The sequence below is a fragment of the Drosophila innubila genome (assembly GCF_004354385.1).
Source record: "Drosophila innubila isolate TH190305 chromosome 3R unlocalized genomic scaffold, UK_Dinn_1.0 2_E_3R, whole genome shotgun sequence".
In the NCBI taxonomy this organism is placed as follows: domain Eukaryota; kingdom Metazoa; phylum Arthropoda; class Insecta; order Diptera; family Drosophilidae; genus Drosophila; species Drosophila innubila.
In genome coordinates, this window is record NW_022995380.1 from 28165479 (window position 1) to 28187984 (window position 22506).

At 37.1% G+C, this 22506-nt stretch overlaps 2 protein-coding genes across 2 annotated transcripts in view; both read right to left on the minus strand.

The window, feature by feature from the left end:
* The window catches only part of LOC117790110 (protein timeless homolog), a 73342-nt gene extending 51637 nt beyond the window's left edge, over positions 1–21705 (minus strand). The window contains exons 1-7 of the mRNA XM_034629394.1: positions 21538–21705; positions 21141–21464; positions 17028–17285; positions 16642–16961; positions 14103–14288; positions 8834–8957; positions 7840–8006 (exon numbers count right to left, since the gene is read on the minus strand). Of these exons, the coding sequence (XP_034485285.1) occupies positions 7840–8006; positions 8834–8957; positions 14103–14288; positions 16642–16961; positions 17028–17285; positions 21141–21464; positions 21538–21639 (1481 nt within the window). The 5' untranslated portion in view covers positions 21640–21705. The remainder of the gene's footprint in view (positions 1–7839; positions 8007–8833; positions 8958–14102; positions 14289–16641; positions 16962–17027; positions 17286–21140; positions 21465–21537) is intronic.
* On the minus strand, positions 20299–21137 carry LOC117790111 (E3 ubiquitin-protein ligase ORTHRUS-LIKE 1). The gene has a single exon (XM_034629395.1). The coding sequence runs from the start codon at positions 21075–21077 to the stop codon at positions 20457–20459; it is 621 nt and encodes a 206-aa protein (XP_034485286.1). The 5' UTR covers positions 21078–21137; the 3' UTR covers positions 20299–20456.
* Positions 21706–22506: the final 801 nt, after the last annotated feature.

Below are 22506 nucleotides of genomic sequence, written 5' to 3' on the forward strand. Positions count from 1 at the left end.
GTCAAGGGGTGTGTATGGAAAATTGGATGATAGATGGCTTAGTATCGAAAAAATATCAAATTTTTTAGATGATACAAATTTAAATGCAGACTTAATAAAGAGGCCATATCATGATCAAAATGACATTCCGCTTGAAAATCGGTTAATTTTTGATGAAGTTATGAGAGATCAAAGTTATTGAAAAAATGTCAAGGGGTATGCATGGAAAATTGGATGATAGATGGCTTAGTATCGAAAAAAAATCAAATTTTTTAGATGATACAAATTTAAATGCAGACTTAATTTAGAGGCCAAATCATGATCAAAATGATATTCCGCTTGAAAATCGGTTAATTTTTGATGAAGTTATGAGAGATCAAAGGTATTGAAAAAAATGTCAAGGGTATGCATGGAAAATTGGATGATAGATGGCTTAGTATCGAAAAAAAATCAAATTTTTTAGATGATACAAATTTAAATGCAGACTTAATTTAGAGGCCAAATCATGATCAAAATGATATTCCGCTTGAAAATCGGTTAATTTTTGATGAAGTTATGAGAGATCAAAGGTATTGAAAAAATGTCAAGGGGTATGCATGGAAAATTGGATGATAGATGGCTTAGTATCGAAAAAAAATCAAATTTTTTAGATGATACAAATTTAAATGCAGACTTAATTTAGAGGCCAAATCATGATCAAAATGATATTCCGCTTGAAAATCGGTTAATTTTTGATGAAGTTATGAGTGATCAAAGGTATTGAAAAAATGTCAAGGGGTATGTATGGAAAATTGGATGATAGATGGCTTAGTATCGAAAAAATATCAAATTTTTTAGATAATACAAATTTAAATGCAGACTTAATTAAGAGGCCAAATCATGATCAAAATGACATTCCGCTTGAAAATCGGTTAATTTTTGATGAAGTTATGAGAGATCAAAGTTATTGAAAAATGTCAAGGAAAATGTATGGAAAATTGGATGATAGATGGCTTAGTATCGAAAAAATATCAAATTTTTTATATGATACAAATTTAAATGCAGACTTAATTAAGAGGCTAAATCATGATCAAAATGACATTCCGCTTGAAAATCGGTTAATTTTTGATGAAGTTATGAGAGATCAAAGGTATTGAAAAAATGTCAAGGGGTATGTATGGAAAATTGGATGATAGATGGCTTAGTATCGAAAAAATATCAAATTTTTTAGATGATACAAATTTAAATGCAGACTTAATTTAGAGGCGAAATCATGATTAAAATGACATTCCGCTTGAAAATCGGTTAATTTTTGATGAAGTTATGAGAGATCAAAGGTATTGAAAAAATGTCAAGGGGTATGTATGGAAAATTGGATGATGGATGGCTTAGTATCAAAAAAATATCAAATATTTTAGATGATACAAATTTAAATGCAGACTTAATTTAGAGGCCAAATCATGATCAAAATGACATTCCGCTTGAAAATCGGTTAATTTTTGATGAAGTTATGAGAGATCAAAGTTATTGAAAAAATGTCAAGGGGTATGCATGGAAAATTGGATGATAGATGGCTTAGTATCGAAAAAATATCAAATTTTTAAGATGATACAAATTTAAATGCAGACTTAATAAATAGGCCAAATCATGATCAAAATGACATTCCACTTGAAAATCGGTTAAGTTTTGAACAAGTTATGAGTGTTGGAAGTTGGTCAACTCTTTGAGCTAGCAACTTTACCACAACCGAACCGGTACAAACGTTTCGGTATTCGGTTCTTGACAAAGATTTTATTTCGGTAACGGTTTCAGTTCCGACAGTAAAAATAAAACGGTTAGTTTGATTTGATTATACCAAAGTTTTGTTAAGGCAACGCCAAAAAGGTTGCCTTCAAATTTACTAATACTCATCGAGCACATTAAAAAAGCAAAACAAGCCATCCAAGTTTGGCACAGGCACCGCCCCTGGTTCTTGCCCATTGAGAACGGTTTTAGCCTGAGTTAAATAGCCCGACTCAATTCAAAATACGTCGTTGACTGATGATGTGGCCACTGCTCTTGCCGTTGCTTTTGACAAAGTCGATGCCGGTTTCGATGACGATGACGCCTCCAATTAGCAAATTAGCCCTAAAAGGGAAAATAGCAAAAAAAGAAAACAACCGACAAACTGCCAAAATCAGCTGCCGCGTAGTCATAAAGCTGGAGCAACTTCCGCATTGTTTTTAGCCCAACCAAATCAGGAAGGAACAAAAAATGGCGCTATAAAAAGGCATCGTCATTGTGCACGTCAATTTGTTAAAATGATTGATTGCCGTTTGAATAATGAAAATCGCGCGCGTCATAGAAAAGAACACTGAAAATCAGGCTATACAATATGTACAAACTAAATGATAGACAACGCAATGCCCTTTGACCTCTTAAGCAAATGCAGAACCTAAGATATTTATCATATTTCAAGCTGTATTCTTATGGCAGGTATGCAAATGATAAAATAAAAACTGAAATAAATCTAAAAATATAATTTTGTTTAATTTTCAGTTAACTTCTAAGTATTATGTAATATTCACTTTATACAAATTCAAAAAATAGTTATACCCAGCTTAACAAAACTCTAAAATCAGCTGGGTATTGAAATTTCAAAATTGCCAAACGTCAAAAAATTATCGTATAAATTGGCTGAACGGCTGGATGGCTGAATATTGTTGAAATTCTCACTGTACATGATTCTGCAATATTTGCATATGTAGATGTATGCCTGTGTGTGTGACTAACTGTGTAGTGGGAATGCTGTATGAATGTGCCCCAGTGTCAAGTCCTGCAGCGGGCACTCTAATTGCCAGACGAACTATCTGACAAACCACAAGAAAGAAATTTTCTAATAATATTTAGAACTCGACTATGAGATACCATATACTTTGCCTTCCTATTTGTATATTTTATTCAATATTTTGATTGCAACACAATTTATAAAATATAATAAAAGCTTGACTATTCAATTGTCTCTTGAACATAAATATATAAGCTTAAAACCCTTAATTGCCCATTGGGTATAGAGTATCGCAGCCCTTTACGATGTGTTGCCCCTGAAAATAGAGTTCCAAAAAGGTTTGCATCGTAGCGACCGGCTTCGAAATTTATGCAAATTCATTGTGAATTTAAATAGGCCCCGCTAGAAGCTGACCGAATTTCCAAAAATGCGGTCAACGTGCTGGGAAGATGTGCCAAGGGAAATGCATTTGTAATGAAAACTGTTGTCAGCATAGACACACCTTCTATACTCCCCCCCAACTAACTAGCACACATAGGTAAAAACAAATCGATTGCAAGAACAAGTTGAAATGCAGCCAAATTTCAAACAGTCATGATTAAAGAGATATCTCAAAAGAGAAGAAGTATATTTAAATGATATTAAATTTTTTTAAAATAAACTGTGAGTTTTGTCTGATAGTCCGGTTGGCGCATTAAAGCTTTTCACCTGCGTATGCTATCTGCCTGATAATAACTCAACTGCAATGAAAGTCAGTCGCAACTATTTCTGCTCTAGCCACAACACTGGTCTGTGGTCGTGGCAAGTGGTAAGTGGCAAGTGAAGCGGAAAAACAGCAACAACACAATGTACACAATTAGTGTATGGCTGCACAGTGATTTCAAGTTGAAGTATCTATGCAATTTTTCAATTAAAATCAGTTTCAAATTCCTGGCGGTTTTAAAACTGCAAACAACAACAAAAAACAGTTGCTTATTAGCCAAGTTGTAGCTACATTGAATACTTAAGTGAAATGAATATTAATTTGCTCACTTTTGGATGGCATCTGAATAACTGTGCCCTGGCTGTGTAAGGGTGTAAGGTTTAGGGGGTGTAAGGGGCCTGCTGCCTCTGATGTTTACTGACCGCAACGCTAAGCAACCGCAGTGTAGAATGCGGGTGCAGCACTTGGCTATGTGGGTGTTGTGGTGTATGTGGAGTATGAGCCAGGTTGCATAATGGTTGCATAACAAATTGCATGCCACAAACCATTTTACAAGCGGCAGCAAAACGATGTCAGCTACCTACAGCAAACCTATAACTGAACCCAACCCAATCCAACACTCATACTCATGTGTTGCCAGAATGGGACAAAGATAAATCGTTAATAAATTATTTATAATTAATTTGTATGTGCGCGGTTTGTTGTTTGCCACTCATTGTTGCTACTGCCACGGCTATTGCTACTGCCACAGCTACTGCTACTGCTGTTGGTCATGGTTGATTTGATATTCGCGTTTACGTTGATTAAATGGACAATAGCAACAACAATGACAACAAAGTTGAACAGCATTCAGAATTAATTAGAAGACTTGACTGTGGCTGTGGGGTAAGATTGCGGACTGAGGCTTACACCAGCCTTAGTTTCCAGTTTGAGCGCATGTTGAATAAATGATAAAATGTAATTGCGCTTAGTCTTGGGGCAAATGGTTAGCGAGTGATGCTCATTGCCATAAGACGTTTATAATGAAAATATTATTAATTATGACAGCAACACAGCAGCAACAACAACATGAGCCACAATCTCAACAATCTCTGGGCCCACAATGATGAGTGATGGGCGCTGATTGCAGCCTCACAACACGCCACCCACACACACACACACACCACCCACCCACACACAGATCCCAGACTGCGGTCCAACCCAAGGCTCATAAATAATTCATGGAAACAGCAAAAGGCTTCAAGCCCTCAAGTGCTCAAATTTTGATTGCAGTTCAAAAGACAACAGCACTTAGTTACTTTATCGCTAATTGCAAAGATTAATTGAAAGCAATGCCTATGCAGGTTTCGTATAATTTACCAGTTAATATTTAAACGATCGATTTGATTTTTGCCTGCTCAACTGGCGATATTAACGCTTCAGTAGCACACGAATTGCATAGCAGCAACAACAACTATTTCAATACTCTGTAAGCTGGTGAATTGAAAGTAGTGTATTCACTTGCAAACGATAATTTGTATAAGGACAATAAAGGATATCTTTTAGTCGATCAACTACAGCTGCAACTGCACTTGCATTTGGTTTATTGCCGCATGCTGTCAATTTCATGTTTGCGCGTTAAATTAATTTAGTCAGAGCTTTGAAAATTCCGAATGCATTCCCATCCGCCTAATGTCTGTCTACACGTATATCTATCTATAGTATGTCCATCTCTTCATCCGATTGACTGACACGTTGACAGTTGAACCCACACCATGGTGGGAAGCGTATTGCAAATGGATGTGTGTACAATACGCACAGTGGAACAGATAGATTGAGTAATTTGAAAGTCATTGTTCGAGAAATACACCACAATGATTATAATGAATTCTACATTTTACATAATTAAAATATATTTCATTTGCATTTTTTTAAAAATGAAAGTATGGCTTATTTCTAATTTTAACAAATTATATTACTGATTTCCCATGGTACGCGTTCTGTTTGCCTCCAATGACTGGCTGTGACACAAAAACACACTTTCATTTATTCAGACATTCATTGCAGGTATGTAGTATCCACACCATGCTGCATCAGTTTGTTTGACAGATAAATTTGTGCATCCGTTTAGAAATATTCAAGTGAGTTTAGCTTTTCATGCCTCGCATGTGAGCTTAAAAAATTGCAATTATCTAAATGGATTTCGATCGAATGCTACTGCAAAGCCAAAGCTAAAGTGGCATGAGGGGCATGAAAGGGAAACCCAAACTTTTTAAATGGCAATTGAAAGTGCATGCACGTGTATGAGCCCTAAGCTTCTCATATATGTACCTTTGACCGAAACCGAATCGCTGCAAGTATAGTTAATCTCCAGTTGAGTTATTCTCGTGGAGCAGTGCTTAACTTAGTAACTGGGGGTAACTAACTGGGGGTAAGTGCTGTGTTGTTAATGAGTCTAAAAACACTGCTGCATGCCAACTGTGTAAGTAAGTACACTGATAGAAAAAACACATAGTGAAAAAAAATTTAACCATGTTTGATTCTAATATTTTAAATTTAACTAGAAAACGTATTTAAATTAAATATAGAAAACTTTAATTTAACTAAAAAACTTACTTAAATTTCAAAGTTAATAGGAATGTAGTAAAACCAAAGAGAAAACACATTTAATTTAAAAATACCAAATTTCATTTAAATTTAAATCATAGTTATTTTTAATATGTGGAAAAGTTAAAAACAAAATCGTATTGGAATTGATGTCAGACTTTAATAGAAAACGTATTAAAATTAAACATAATAAACTTTAAATTAACTCAAAACCTATTAGAATTGGAGTCGGTTGATACATTTGACAAAAATAGGAAGACATTTATTTTAAGCAAGGCTGCAAACCGGTTCTGAACCGAACCTCGTAGAACCGGTTTGGTTCGGGTTTGTAAGCAGCCCGAACCGGATCATGAACCGAACCCTTGAAATTATTTACTTTGCGAACCCGAACCTAAGCCGAACCGCTTTCTAAAATAAAAGGTTAGGTTCGAAAAAAAAAAATAGTTACATAAATTTTATGGTTTTCTAATACTACGCAATTATTTGCGACTTCGGATTTAAATAAGTTATATTTAAATCTTCAAATAAATTTAATTTATCATCAAAATTTGATTTATTTAAACAAAAAATTTAATTAGTTTAAAATGTATAACAGTAAAATAATTTTTTTGTATTAAAGTGAACCAAGGTTCGAACCCAAACCTTGGGTTCAAAGGGTATGCAAATCAATTCGAGAACCGAACCGATGTCTTGCTCTAAGGCTCGAACCGCCAAACCGAAACTTTCACAAAATTTTGGAGGTTTGCAGCCTTGATTTTAAGTCCTGTGGCTTAATGGTTAGAGTGACCGACAAGCTACAGACAGAACTTTTTGAGTTCGAACTCCTGGGTTCGAACCCACACCATTCAGTGCCATGCTTAGGAGAAAAGTCAGGAAAAAAATTATATTGAATATATTCATATTTGTTTTTAACTTAAAGTGCATACACTTTAAATCTACTTAATCCGTATTTAACGCTAAATCATAGAACAAAATAGTTAACTCATTGTGGAAATTTTAAATTTTACAGCATTTTTTTATCAGTGTATGTAAATTAGTTAAAGCCACCACAATGCCGTTTCCCTTTAGTTCCCCAGTTTTGCCACCCTTGTTAGCTAACATGGCAATTAGAATGCAGGCAAGGTGCAACATCCCAAATTGCACTCAATCCTCAAAGTGCGCTGGTTCTCAACGAGAAGGCGTGTCTGTCTTGCTGTCCGTCTGTCTTTTAGTTAGCAAATGTTATAATTTTAATGCCAGAGCACGCGTGCCGCACATGCTTGTAAAATCAATTAAATTCTGGCTGCTCTGCCAAATTCAAAGCGCAACTAGTTCATTTAACAATGGCGCTGCACTCACACCCACACTCACACACACACTCACACACACTCGCAGACGCTTACAAACAAACGCACACGGACAGACAGCTGTGCAAATAGCCAAACAAACAAGTCTTAAGACAAAAGCATGCCGTCAAGACAAACAATGCCTGATTGTCGATTGGGGCCAGAGGTTTTTGGCCGGACAGGAGCTTAGAATCTAGATAGATATATATATATCTGAGTGTGTGGTGTGTTTGGATATCGGGTCTTGCAGCAACTCCAATGGTAATCCTATTAAGCGATAGTCAGCGAGTGTGTTTGCCTTGCTTATTTGTGGCCATCAAGCAGACTCAAACTCGTTGCTCCCCATGACACATAGGCCACCCAGGCCATGTGGCATGCGGCATGTGGCATGTGGCTTGTGATGCCTGGGCCATGGCATGCCATCTAAGTTATTTCCAATATGATATGTACTCTTAGGTTGGGAGATAGTTATGTGGTTAGGTGTTAGCCGTTATACTCACTTTGTGCTATGTGCCTCATTGTAGTTCATTAACAAATGCAGTATTGTCTCCCGATACTCTAGCACATAGCATACATTGTTCAATAGCATATCAAAAAGGCCACGTGCGTTATCATCATCCTTTAGTTTCTGTAGTCCCAGCAAACTCTGCAGCAATTCGCGGAATGTCTTTAATTAAAAAATATATAAGTATTAACTTGGCTCTCTCGGACAAACGAAAAATTGTGAATTGCATTGGAATTAGACTTAAGGCTATCTAGTTAAATTATATATAAATATATCAAATATTGTTATAATGGAATTATGTTTAATTAATGATAACTTTTAGATATGAAACAATTCATTTACTCTGGAACATTTTTTAACTACAAATATTTTAATTCCTATTTATATTTAAGAATCCTTATTTACTGTGTGGAAGCACTAAATATAGTAAGTGTCCGTTTAATTAAGATTTCAGTTAAAGATTTATTTTTATAGATTTATTATATATAAACTTAAATTGGCTCCATGATGGACAGTCCACATGATATCTATTAACAGATGCTCATAAATTTATTAATTTAATCGCTGCTAAGGTAAAAGATACAAGCTATTCCTTTTTTACTTTAATATTTAAAAGATTTTTCAATATTTATATTAAGGCAAACATGCAATTTCGAGTATGGGTTAAAGTAAATTCTTGCTTAAGCGAAATATAATATTATGCATTAAATTCATATAATACAATATTCATATAATTTTAGATTGAATTTCTAGAGGGATTGTCTAAAAACTAAGCTCTGCCACAGCATGTGAAGTTGGGCTAAGCTCAGTCTTAATTCAGGGGAAACGTTGAACTCCAGCAAAGTGCACCCAAAAGTGCACTTACAGTGCCAAAGCAAACAACAACAAACTAGCGCACACACACAGGCAGACACACACACACACACACACACAGGCACACACACACACAGTGGGTTTAAGTTTAGGTGGTTGGCAACGCATTTACTTACCAGGAGAGCCACATGAAGGCGCTTGGCCCAGAGACGCGCCTGTTTCTTGTCGCATTGAATCATGTCCATGTCATGTTGCATGCGCGTCAGAACCCAGTGGAAACATTGCACGCTCAGCGACTCGCTGCAAAAATAATGGAAAATATATTTAAGTAAAGCTTTAATCTGAACAACAAGCACAAGTTTCTAAGTAAGTATACAAAAGAGTATACGAAAGGCGCATTAAAGTAAAATGTGTAGAGCATAAGAACAGGTAAGCAGCTTGCCAGTCGCTAGTTGCAAGTTGCAAGTTGCTAGTTGCAAGTTGCAAGCTGCCTGTTGAGGCACAGTGAAAAACTCATTAACAAAATTAATTTTTAAGTAGCGCTACAAATGAGTGGCAGCCTAAGTTGCCATCACCCAGAATGGGCGTACAGTGGGCGTGGCCAAGCCACACGTTTGTTTGGTTTATGCCAAGCTGCTGTTGCACTTGTTGTAGTTGTTGCTGCATTTGCAAGTTGGCAAAATTAGCAACGCGACGTCTGCTGCGTCGGTCATTAAAGTTTCTGCAATTGCTGCAAGGGGAATCGGAAGGTCGGGGCAGGCAACGAACATTTGAAAAGGCATTAAAATCAAATTAATTACAGTTTGAGCGACAGCAGCAGCAGCAGCAACTCAACTGAACTCAAATAAATAAATTATAAAATCAATAAAATTGTAAAAGGGCAAATGCTAAAATCCAGTAAACAGGTGTGCAATTAGTACAATCTTCACATTTAGATCTAAACGTATAAAACTTTGATCTGTATAAATAACGAGTATTAACTGAGTAGACTCATTTAGAAGTGAAGCTGATTAAATTCAGATAAGTACTACAGGATTTCAAATTAACTATAAATTAAACATAATGGACCATTTATTTTTTGAGGCAAGAATGTTCAAGTCGAAATCACCTCATTATCTGTAACTGCTAGTTGCTCATATTGATTTATGGTTTTCAATAACAATTGGCTTAAAGAGTACCATACAATTGATAGGAACAGTGGTGGCTTATTAAATTTATGCTACAGTCGGGCACGCTCGACAGTAGGATACCCTGTGCCCAGGTACTTTGTACTAAAAGTTGATTTTCGACCGACTGTTCCTATGGCAGCTATATGATATAGGCAACCGATCTGAACAAAATTTGGCCTGGATGTATATCACCAACTTAAATGAATATTCTATGAGTTTGGTTTAGAGATCTCAAAAAACAAAAAACTTTTTCATACTAAAACTTGATTTTCGACTGAGCTTCTATATGGCAGCTATATGATATATTGGTCCGATTTTAACCAAATTTGGTCAGGATGTATAATACCAGCTCAGATGTATATTGTGTCAGATTGGTCGAGACATCTCAAAAAACCAAGAAGTTTTTATATTAAAACTTAATTTTCGGTCTATCGTTCCTATGGCAGCTATATGATATAGAGGTCCGTTCAAAAAAAAAAAAAAAAAACTTGATCTGGTATCCAGAAACCTAATCACCAAGTTTGAAGTCTCTAGCTCTTATGGTCTCTGAGATCGATGCGTTCAAACAGACGGACAGACGGACAGACAGACGGACATGGCTCAATCAACTCGGCTGTTGATCCTGATCGAAATATATATACTTTGGGGGTTTGCCACGCCCCCTTCTGCCTGTTATATACATTCTGCCAAACACATTATACCCTTTTTTGCCCATTTTTATTGGGTATAATAACAACCGTTTTACCTAAGCGATAAATTAACAACACTGAACTATCGACTAGGCCAATGCTTCATTTAAAGCAACAGAATAAACAACAACCCCTAAATTAAACTTAAAACTTAATTTCACTTTTCTATTTTCTTTTACATTTTTTTTTTAAGTTTGCCGGCTTTTACGGTCATACATTATTGCAATAGCATGCTTTATATAGTGCAAAATCAGTAGAAAATGGCAGACGATAAAGAAATTTTCGAAGCAGGCGGGCAGCGGCAAATTGCATTTGCGGAAATAAACAGAAACTTTTATGCCCGGCAAGTATATACATATATATCTATATATGTATTTATATATCTACTATATCTATATGTATGTGGCTTGCGAATGCGACAAAAAGACATGATAAAAGACAGTGGAAAAGCTGGGCTAAAATGAAAAACAGCAGCAGTAGCTGCTAGCCAGAAACTTTGAATAGTGCGGGTGATGTTTTCAGTTTTTTTTTTTCTCTTTTTTTTCATTTTTTTGGGGGAGCAAGAAAAATGGACTGAGCTGTAGATTGGGCTATGGCTGTGAAAACTTTGCAGCAACGGAATGACAACATTTTTGCAAAGCTTCATTGTTGTCATTCAGAAACTAATTTGAAAGTAACCAAAACAATTTTAAAGAAATTTCCCACCGCACAGCAAAGCGAACAAAGACCAAGGATGAGAGTGAACAGAGCCAAGAAGAGAACAGTGTGGACAAGAGGGTGTTGAGAGAGAAGGAGAGAGAAGCCAGATGACGGCAAAATTTTATTAACAGCATACTGTATAACAATAAAATAGCCAACAACAATGAGAAAGCCAGCGAGTGACCAGCGAAATGCTCAAATTGCCGAGTTGTCAACTGGACTAGGAATATTGCACCAGATTCGTTAGTCATAGCAGTTGGAGGGGAGAGGGGTTGGGGAGGAGATAGATGAACCAGAAGAAGGGGCGTTTTATTTGTTGGCTAACACCCACGCAATTGCAGAGTGACGTAGGTCAACGATTGGCGTCATGACTTTGATTTGTGCATGTGTTTGTTGTTGCCCTTCACCCAAAGTTAATCCAATAAAACTGTGAAAGCTGTCTCGAAAGTTGGTAGCGTGTCACGAACTTGCACAATCCATTAAATCGTGTTCATGTTTAACAAAATATCCATTTTTTTTTACTTCTTGGTTTGCAGTATCAGTTTATACTCGTGTCGTGTTGTATTAAACACGCGCTCATCTCTAATGTTTGTAAACCCAACAATGGGATACAATTTGTGTTGTGGCCATCGTAATGTCACATTTTCTATTGGACCATTTTCTGGGCAGTTCAAAAAATGCGAATTGTGAGGACACAAAGTTTATTTGCAAAATGCATATCGTTTCTATTCATGCCCTTTTCTTTTGTTAGGTTGCTGATAAAGTTCATGAAACTCTAAAGAAGAAACGAATAAAGATTTTTGGCAGTGGTTTTGGTACTCAGTATTCGCTTTCTGTTTTGAGGTTCGCAATTTCAGCAGTTCGAATCACACAAAGCTAAAAGAAACCACTCTGATTCGGTGAATGATTTATCCCGATTTATATCTTGGCCAAAAAGGTTTCAAGCATTTTTGTTGTGCATACAAAATACTAAATTGAGTTTACCCAAAACAAAGAAAGAATTGCGCATAGTTGGCATTATCAAAGTGAGAGGTAAATGTTGTAATTTGATTAAAAGCCGTCCATGGGAGCTGTTCTACAAAATTTGCATATATGCTGACGATGTGTTGAGTGTTGGATGTGCTTCGAGTTGACCATCAGGTTATGGCTTTTTATTAGAAATTGGAACGAGTGTGCTCATTCATCAAAGTCATTTTGTATCAAGTAGAGATCAATATATCTCTTGTTTACACTCTATCTCTATCTCTGTCTTTGGGTTATGGACATTATCAAAACCATTGGCAATTAATTTGAACACTTTAGTCAACTACAGAGCATATCTCAACTCGGGACAGTTACTTGCTGGAGAAAACCACAATTGACAATGGCAAATGCAAGTTCCACACACAAACACAGACATAAAACTACACAAACACTTACGTGTAGATACTTCACATTCTACACTGGGCGATTAAGCCAAACCAGCGGAATAAAATTCAAATTTTAAAGAATAATAACTCGGCAGCATTTGATCTGCATTCGATCATTTTTTTGACAAATTGGATACATATTTTGACTTGTAAAGTTGATAGATCCAAAGTATAATCAACTTCAAACTGTCATATTGCCTGTGAATTTTGAAAATAAAAAATTTTAAGTCTCAATCTTTCAATTATAATAAACTTCTTCTATCGGAGTTAGCATAAAACAAAAACTTTAAGCTTAATTTTTTTGTAAAATAATTATTGTAATCATAATTGTTATATATAAATTAGAGTGGGTCAATTTTTTTTCGCGACAAAGCGGTTATGAAATTCGTAATCTACGATGAATTTTAAGAAGAATTAGCCAAGACACCATATTTCTAAAATCAATATTGAGCTTCTACTTTTTTCGAGGAATGTTTTCATGTGTTTTGTATGGCGAAAATGTCTGTTAGGTGAAACTTACCCCGAAAAAAAAAACTCCAGATAGAGGTCAATTTATGATGAGTTTAGAGATAAGAATTAAATGGCGGTCTTAACTAGTTTTTTTAAAATTGAATTTTAAGCATAAGCACTTTTGTCAAGTTTCAACAGAAATTCTCATTTTGCATTAATTTAAAAATTCAATTGAAAAGAGACCGCCAACTTATTCTTATCTCTAAATTCATCATAAAACGCCCTCTATTTGGGTTTTATATATATGTATATTTATTTTTTTTTTTTGGGGTAAGTTTTACCTAACAGACAATTACCAATATATGAAATATGTATAACTTCTCCGTAAAAAGTGGAAGCTCGATATTGATTTTAGACCCATGGTTTCTTCTGCAAATCTTCTTTTGCATTTTTTTACTCTATACAAATTGCCCCACCCTAATATATATATTTTAAGCAAGGCTGCAAACCTCCAAAAAAAATTTAAAGGTTCGGTTCGGCGGTTCGAACCATGGAGCAAAACATCGGTTCGGTTCGCGAATTGGTTTATATACCCACTGAACCCAAGATTTGGGTTAGAGACTTGGTTCAATCTCATACAAAAAAATATTTGTATTGTTATACACATTTTTCTCTACATTTTGAACTTTTTAATTTTTTTTTTTAAGAAATCAAATTTTGATGATAATTAAAATTTATTTAAAGATTTAAATATGACCTATTTTAATCCGAAGTCTCAAATAATAACGTAATTTTTTTTTTTTTGAGCCGAACCTTTTATTTTAGAAAGCGGTTCGGTTTAGGTTCGGGTTCGCAAAAATAATTTGAAGGGTTCGGCTCATAATTCGGTTCAGGCTGCTTAAAAACCCGAACCGAACCGGTTCTACGAGGTTCGGTTCAGAACCGGTTTGCAGCCTTGATTTTAAGTTTTCATTTTTTTCTGCTGCATATCAGCCCCAGCGTCCACAGTGCATGGGAGCGTTTACTCACCTGACTAGCTGCAATTGTAGACCACTCAAACGATTGAACTCCATGAAAAATCGTATGGCCCACAATAGATAGGAGTCATCGTGACTCGACGAGCCAGCATTACGTTCCAGGACACGCCGCACCTGCCGCACGAGCGTATTGTAAGCGGAGCGCAGCACCTCAATGCAATATTCGCGCAGGCACAATCTGCAATGGAGACATGGATGAAAAATGGTTATACCACAATAATATTGATTGAAAGCCAGTTCTAGCCCACACCCACATGCATATCCGTATACATGTATGTATGGGTATGTGTGTGGGTGTGTGCTGGTGTGTGTGCGAGTTTATATAACAAATGCGGCCGATGCAACAACGTTTGCCAGCGTTTTATGCAATAAATTTGCCCGGGCCAATTTATTTGAGTAAAGTGCTCGAAAAGATGCATCCAGATCCAATCGTTCGCTTGGCGGCAACAATCTCAGCATCTCAACCGCAGGCCAAACAAATCCATACAAATCCAACGCATCGCTGCCGACATAGATTAATTTATGCCCAAGACAAAAAGGGCAAAACAACGAGAAAAATAATGGAAAAGGACAAAAAAAAAAAAAAACAGAGGCCGCTTGTCGACTTATTGCAACTTGCAACTTGCAATTCTTGTTGAACGCCAACAAATTGTTGTATGTCGAGGGCCGACACGTGACATTGATGAACTTTGGCTGCTGTTAGGACGAGTCAGGATACGTGCTCCTTGGAGTATATGCATGTTTATCTCCTCCAACTAACTAGCTGGCATTTTGGCCCCAACAATATATTGGCCATATATTGCGGTTGCAGTTTTTCTTTGGCTGCCTATTGATAGGACTTTTGGGCGAGCGACTTGTCTAATCACAGTCCCAGGCTGGCGATTTATGGCTGCCAACAGATTTGGTTGGCCGTAAACCAGGCCAGGCCAAGCAAAAGTCAGTCGGACTAACAAGCAAAAATGTTGGCCCACATCGCACATCGCACATCGGGAAAAATGCTTGCACATTTTTGCAACAGCAACTCAGAGGCTTACTCCGATGGTGTTGCTAGTGGCGCCACCAAGATTACGTTGCCACTGCTGCAATTTTATCTTTGCCCGGGACTTTATGGCTGCTGGACGACAAATCGCAATAACAGCTAACAGACAAGGCTAACAATTTAAGTCGACGCACAAATACTCTGATAAAAGCAAACTGAAAGTATGATTTTCTTTCCCCAAAAGAGAAAATTAAATTAGGTCCCAAATTTGTGGTGTTTATTTTTTATGAAAAGCCTAAAATTCTATTAAAAAGAACTAGTTGAGTCCCGGAACTTATTTTGATCCCTAAATGCACGATAAATAGTCATTTGGGAATTTTCTTTTTTGAAGCTTTCGGTAGAAAACAAAATTTTACCATAATACTATACCAAAGGATCTCAGAGACGATAAGAGGTAGAGTAACTAAATTTGGCATACAGATTAATATATACCCCACGCAGATCAAGTTTGTTTCAAACTTAAGCCACGACCCCTTCCGCCCCCGCAAATCGCGAAAAGCCACCACACCCACAGTTTTGAAGATAATACAGTTTTTATGGTAATTAACGTTATCTTTTAATATTATCTATAATCTCACTTAACCGCAGCAAGATCGGACAAGTAGATCGGGAGTAATAGCTAACCAAAGTAATTAATAAAGTTATTGCAGTAGTTTTTGTAAGGAAGTAGTTTCTTTAAAATACTTTTATATATATATAATAAATGGATACCCATTACTATCCTATGGTCGGGATCTCGACTATAGCCTTTCCCACTTGTTTTCTTTCGTTTTTGAATTTGTTCTTTTGCTATAATTTATGACAGCAGAAGTTTTGTTTTTTGTAGATGTAGTTGCAGAAATTGGTTTACCCACGCCAGGAGTTGAGTAAGATACCCCTTCAAAAGAAAGAGTATTACAACAACTTGCAGTACTGCAAATGCATTTTGCTAACCCAAGCAGCTCGGGCAGCATCCTGGCAACGATGGCGCGCGCGTATCCTTTAAGTAGTTTGTTGGTTAGCAGAAAATCATAAAATAGCTGCACCTGGTGGCCATTAGGGAGTGCGGCGACAGGAGAGACGTTGGCCAACCGGCGCCTTGGATATGGCCACGTCTTTGTTTCGTTTCATTCGCTTCTTGGCCCACTCAGCCAGAACGAGAGCAGCAGCAACACGGCCAATATCGTTTGGGAAATTCTATAAAATAGCGCAAGTAACAGTCGCAAAGGGGAAGCCGGATTTCGATGGGTAAAAGGAAATGCCTTCATTTATTATTGAATATTATTTTATACGCTCGCTCGGTTCGACTGCAGCGTAAAATCGAAAATCAATGACCGGAATGTGGCCTGGCAGCCGAACCATAACAATTCCGATGCTAATGGCCGCATTCAGAGCCGCACAATAGACACACAGGCCAAAGTGCAGGAAGTTGCCACAGACAAATGGACACAGTCAACTCAATCTTCATGCCAAGATATATGTATAGCTAGTGGCTACATGTATTGTAGTTTACCTGACAGTAAAGGCGCTACGTCTCGTCACCTGCGCTTCCTCCTTTATGTGACGATGGGATCGTTTCTGCGCCTGCTTTTCACGATCAAAATCAATAGCAGACACACGCTGCAGTGCCTGATGGCAGATAATATCACGATCAGACACGGATTTCATGTTACGTATGACATAAGTGCCGCCGAAGCGCGAATGCCGACCGGACGGAGGACGAGCCTGACGGCGAGCATTCTCACGACGACGTGCAGCCAGGAGTTCCTGTTGATCGCGCTGCTTCTCGCTGAGACTGCGCTGCAGTGAAGCATCCGCCAGGGACTCGGCATTCTAAAGGATATGAGAGAAATTTTGCAATTAGAAACGTTATGTCACAAGGAATACAATTTGTGTTACCTGTTCGCGATATAGTAGACATATGATTTCCAGTCCGTGCAGATGAAATTGTTCCTCATCCGGTGAGGAGACAATAAACAGCACCAGATCCAACATGCCCGTTTGATGAAGCGCCCAAATAACCTGATCATGCAAACTGGCATCGTTGTCCGCTCGACATTCCGCCTCCGGATTGGCTGGCACTTGCAGAACATTGCGCACCAGCACCAGGATACGTTCAATCAGCAGATTCTGCTCCTCGCTGCGTATGGCAAAGGCCTGTAAAGATGTTAGGAGAACATTAAAAGTCAAAATAATAAAAATGTCTTGCGGCAAATCCCAGTGTAAAAATCTAAGCGGCAAATCCCACGAGTCAAGTTAAAATAATCAAATGAAATTAAATTAAATTAAATTGCAAATTTATGTAGCTCGACTGCAGAACGGAAGGCAGCCAAGCCTGGGACAACATACCCAGATGGGTAGATGAGTAGATGACTTCACAACACCACAACAAAGTCAAGATGAAATCAATTTGTGTCGGTGGGGGCGACGTAGAGAATAGCATAAGAACATGGAGCAGTTACTGCTGTCGGCTTACAAATAAATACAACTAATGCGGCTTTTGTGCCTACAAGCCAGCTGTGACTTTGACTCCGACTCCTCCGGTGGACATGGACAACCACCTACCATTCATCTCTATAGTCGAAAAGCCGTTCGAGCGCCTCATTCAAAGGCAAAGTTAATAATGACTTCCGCTTTTGGTTACCCTACGCAACAACAACAACGGCTCCTCGCTTCCCATTCCTTTTAGAAACCCAAAGAGTTATCACATCTGCCCCCCCTTCCAACCGAAGCAACCCCCTCTGGCTGTCCACTTGGCTGCTTGCCGCGCATACATCAAAGCGTGTAAGTCGGAGCCACGCAAATAAGGAAGTAAAGCATAAAAAGTCAGCAAGCAACCAACAGCCGACGGCATTACAGCTCCAATCTTCCCACACATTCATTATCAACGACAACAACAGGAACAGCACCAACAACAACAACAGCAGCAACAACAACTACAACTGTAATGTAGAGACAGCACTCATATAGAAATTCGCTAGCATTTAAGCTACAAAAAAGGAAAATAAAAATAAAAAGCGTTAGCTAAAAAATGAAAATCTAAAGAAATCCTCTGGCGACTCTTTGCTGGCAACGCAGCACCATGAAAATCCTTTGGAATTGCTCCCCGGAGTGTTATGAATGTCGATTCAATCGGCTTTAAATGAATTTATTTCGCTTTTGCGAGAGAACTTTTCTGCTTGTCTATGTATAAGTGAGAGTGCACGCCTGTGTATGTGTGTGTGCCAAGATTACAGCATCTATATCATTTTAATAGTTACTAGAGATTTCCATTCTATGTTGATAATTGCTAATAAAAGTTGATAAACAACTTAGAATTTCCAAGCCTTTTTCTCGAATTAAATAATAATATATAATAACTTAAAGGACAAAAGGTTATTGAAAAGGACTTAAAAAAAGTTTTCAGTCTTAACCAGGGACCGTAACTGTTATTAGTCTTAAAAATTAAAATTGGAGCTTAACAATTATTTCCAAACTTTTATTTGAAAGTTACAAAATAACACTAAAAAGTGCAAAATAATAATTAAATAACAATTTTTATGTAAAAGTTGAAAATTAACACCTATTCTTGATTTTTTAAATTTATCCCTCTAACACTTAAGCGTCCCTCAAGACACTTTTCCTTTTAATTACAGTAACTTGAAAAGTAATTAAAATAATATAAATATTTTTAACGGTACGTTTTTTTTAAAATGAATTTTTTACTCGTTAAATTACATCGTTTACAATGTGAGTTTTTTTTGAATAACTAAAACTTAAAAATTAACCTATCAATTTAACTTATTAATTTTTTCGTGAAAGGTAGGTTTAAAAACTAATCCAATCAAACGGCATATTTGTAAAAATATTAAAATTAAACATGCACACTAAAAACTTGTTGAAATTTATTTACATATTGTCATTTTACAGGTAAACGAAACCGTCAATATAGCTTCGGAGGTCATTTTAGAACTTAGAGGCCCAAATTAATATTGGAAAAAATTATTTGACTTATTTCTGCTCATTATTTTTAAAGTTTAACCAAAAATAATGTCGTAATATTATTTCTTTCTCGTTTCTTTTAAAATGAAAAACAGTCAATTATAAAGTAATACAAAAAAGGCGGGTTTAAAACCAAAAACAATGTCGTAATGCTATTTCTTTCTTGTTATTTTTTTTAATTGGAAAACAGTCAATTATTAAGTAATACTCAAACAAGCCAGTTGAAAGGTTTTTCCATTTCCGATTTCTTATACATACTCAAATAAAAAAATTCACATATTCCAATTCCACTCATTCTACTTAATTTCCAGTTCAATTTTTTGGTATTCATTTCTTTCAGCTACAATTTAGCAATTGAAAACATTTTACTCTCAGACAAGTCACCCACACAAAATGTTACAAATTGTACCCAAAAACCTTGTTATTGTTGTTTTCATTCATTTTTTTTCCCAGCTTTTCTCTATTTTTGATTGTGGCTTTCGGCTATGCCCCCTACACGGAAAACTCCCACTTGATTTTGCTATGTGACATTGGGCACGTTAACGACGGCTAGAAAAACCACAGATTTCCTTGTGGGAGCAACAACGTGTTTGATTTCAAGGTGCCTCCTGGCATTTTCCTTCCTTTTTTTTTTATTTCGTCGGGTGTTTATTAAATCGACTTGTTGCGGTTTTTTGTTGAGGTAAAGCTAAAAAGTTTGTAGCGTCGATTTGATTTCGTGTGATTTTTACAAAATTAAATTTTTTAACATTTCGAATTTCCGACACGTTTGTCGAGCCAAAAAAAAAGTTGCAACAACATCAAAGAGTTGAGATGCTGAATCTTAAACTTGCCTTTTTGTTGGTCTTAAAATGAAACTCTCCAAGGATTAACGGAAAGATTAAGGAGAAAAAAGTAAAACCTGAAAGCTGTTCGCCAAAGATGAAAAGTAGATAGTAAATGAAGTTCAAATTAGTTATGAAGCGAACAAAATAAAAAAAAAATGACAGAGACAAGTTAAAATCTAGAGCCAAAGCTGGCAATGGAAGGAAAGCAAATACCATGGCCAAAACAAAAGACAACGGCCAAGGGAAATGTGAAAAACATTTTCCCCAACTTGACTGCTGGCAGCTGCACGAGAGCCATTAAAAGTTTTACGCGACCACTGCCACATTAATACTTCTAAGGGCTATAAAGATTACAAAAATAGTTGTGCAAATGCCAGGCCGATAATTGCCTTGGCTTTAGTACAGTCCGTTCATTAAATAGCCCCAATTAACAGCATATTTTCCAGCGCAAGTAACTTAAGAATATATGTAAAATATTTTGTTAAACAAAAAACATTTCGATAAATGGGAATATTTGGAATTAGACTGTGCCGTCCATGCGCAAGGTGGCGATAAAAAGATAGAAGAGCATAATTAGCATAAAGCTGCGTTGCAAAATCGGAGCATCAAAGAAGTATAAACGGCACGGAGCCTTGAAGTACTCCAGGAGCAGCTCTGGGGCCAGCGGTTTCATGCGAGGCATCAGCTCGGGCGAATGTAACACAAGGCCACCAATGAACATTGATTCCTCGGGTGCTGGGACAGCATGTTGAATAATATTGGAAAAGTGACGATGCTCGGCAATGGACTGGCAACCCGAATAGCCGGACATGGCAGTGGTGTTGACACTGATCAATGTGTTATCGCCAATGATCGACTGACAGTATGGACACTTGGCATAGCTGCCAAGCTGCGATCTCATCCACTTGTGAATGCATTGAGCACAAAACATATGACCACAGAAGGCAACCACCGGATCCTGAGCTGTATTCATGCACACCAGGCACGTATAGAAGTTGCTCTCCGACTCTGCACTATCCCCCGCATCCTCAAGCTCCTCCTGCTCCTGCTCACTTTCAATGTCTGATTCCATGTCAAAGTCTGATGCAATTTCAATGTCCCTGTCATCCTGGCTATCTTCTTCGGAGCTGCTCGTGCTCATTGTTAATTCAGTGTTTTGAGAATATTTAATTTATCATATTTTTCCAAGATTTCCAGTACTTACTATTTCCAGAGCTTGCTTTAGTTTTTCAAACAAAGCTGTCCAGATTTTATCCTTGGCAAACGCCGCTTTGTAGCCCTGCAGTATGTCGATCAACTCGAGGAATACCTTGCGTCCATGATTATCATTGGGCGGTCCGTCGCGATACAGCAACAACGTGGGGTTTGTCAATATGACCAACAGGCGAATCAGCAGATCAGACAACTCCTCATTTTGCACATAGTCAGGCAGCATGTAGACCAAATCCGTTTGCAACACTTTGGCGCGTCCCAGGTGACGACGATACTCATGATTGTCCAGATCACGACGCAATATCCAAATGAGATGCTGCAATGCATACAAAATTGATTAAATCCTCTTTCCTCTCTCAATCCGTCTCTCTCCCTTCAGTCTCTCTTACTTTCAGTCCCTCGGCAGCATCGGGCTCCGCTTGGTAGCGGCTTCCATCGCTAACGCCAAGCGCAGCGCAGGTGGCATCAATATCTGCCAGCAAAACAGACATGCCAAACACACTTTTCAATTTACACAAATTTAATGTTAAACACAAATGTTTTAATCACAATGAGCAACACACAATAGGCAGAATTCGCGCGCAAAAATAAACTAAAAACAGCTGATCGATCGATAGGCAGCTGCTAGCGATATTCACTGTTGATATCGATAGCTGCTCCTAATTGCGTTGCGTGCGTTAAATGGTTTGTGTCACAACTAAATCATGTCGATAAATCGATTTGCATTTTAATTTACTGTAAAATTTTAAATTTAGCTGAAGTCAAATTTCAAAATGCATTAAAGTTGAAATAAATTAATAAATTGATGAAAATTTAAAATTTGACTGCAGCTAAACTTAAATTTTCCAGTAAATTAGAAATTTTTAAATCTTTCTAGCAAACAAACTCTGAAAATAGCCATATCTAGGTTTAAAATAGCTAAGTTGGCAACAGTGACTTCAGGAAGAAATTTTTAAATTACCCTAGGATTTAAAGTAGTGCCCAAAAAGCCTGAAAATATATAGAAAATTGGATTTTAAGACACGAGCTGAGGCACTTCAATAAGCTACGGCCATTGACTGTGCAAATCATTTGAATTCGATTCAATTTAAAATTATTTGCTTGCATAAGTTGCACACACACACACACACACTCATATGTATATACGATGTATCTGGAGAGTCCCTCGTAGGGAATTCCAGTTCATACTGAATGTCAATTTGCAGGTTCTGCATACGAAGTTTGAGATGAATACGAGTATTTGCAAATAGGTGCCAAGAACTGGGATATTTAAATCTATGCAGCATTTTCATTAGGCATTGAAGCATTAAATTGCTAAAACTAGCCAAGTGAGTTATGCAATGTGTAAAAAGATATTG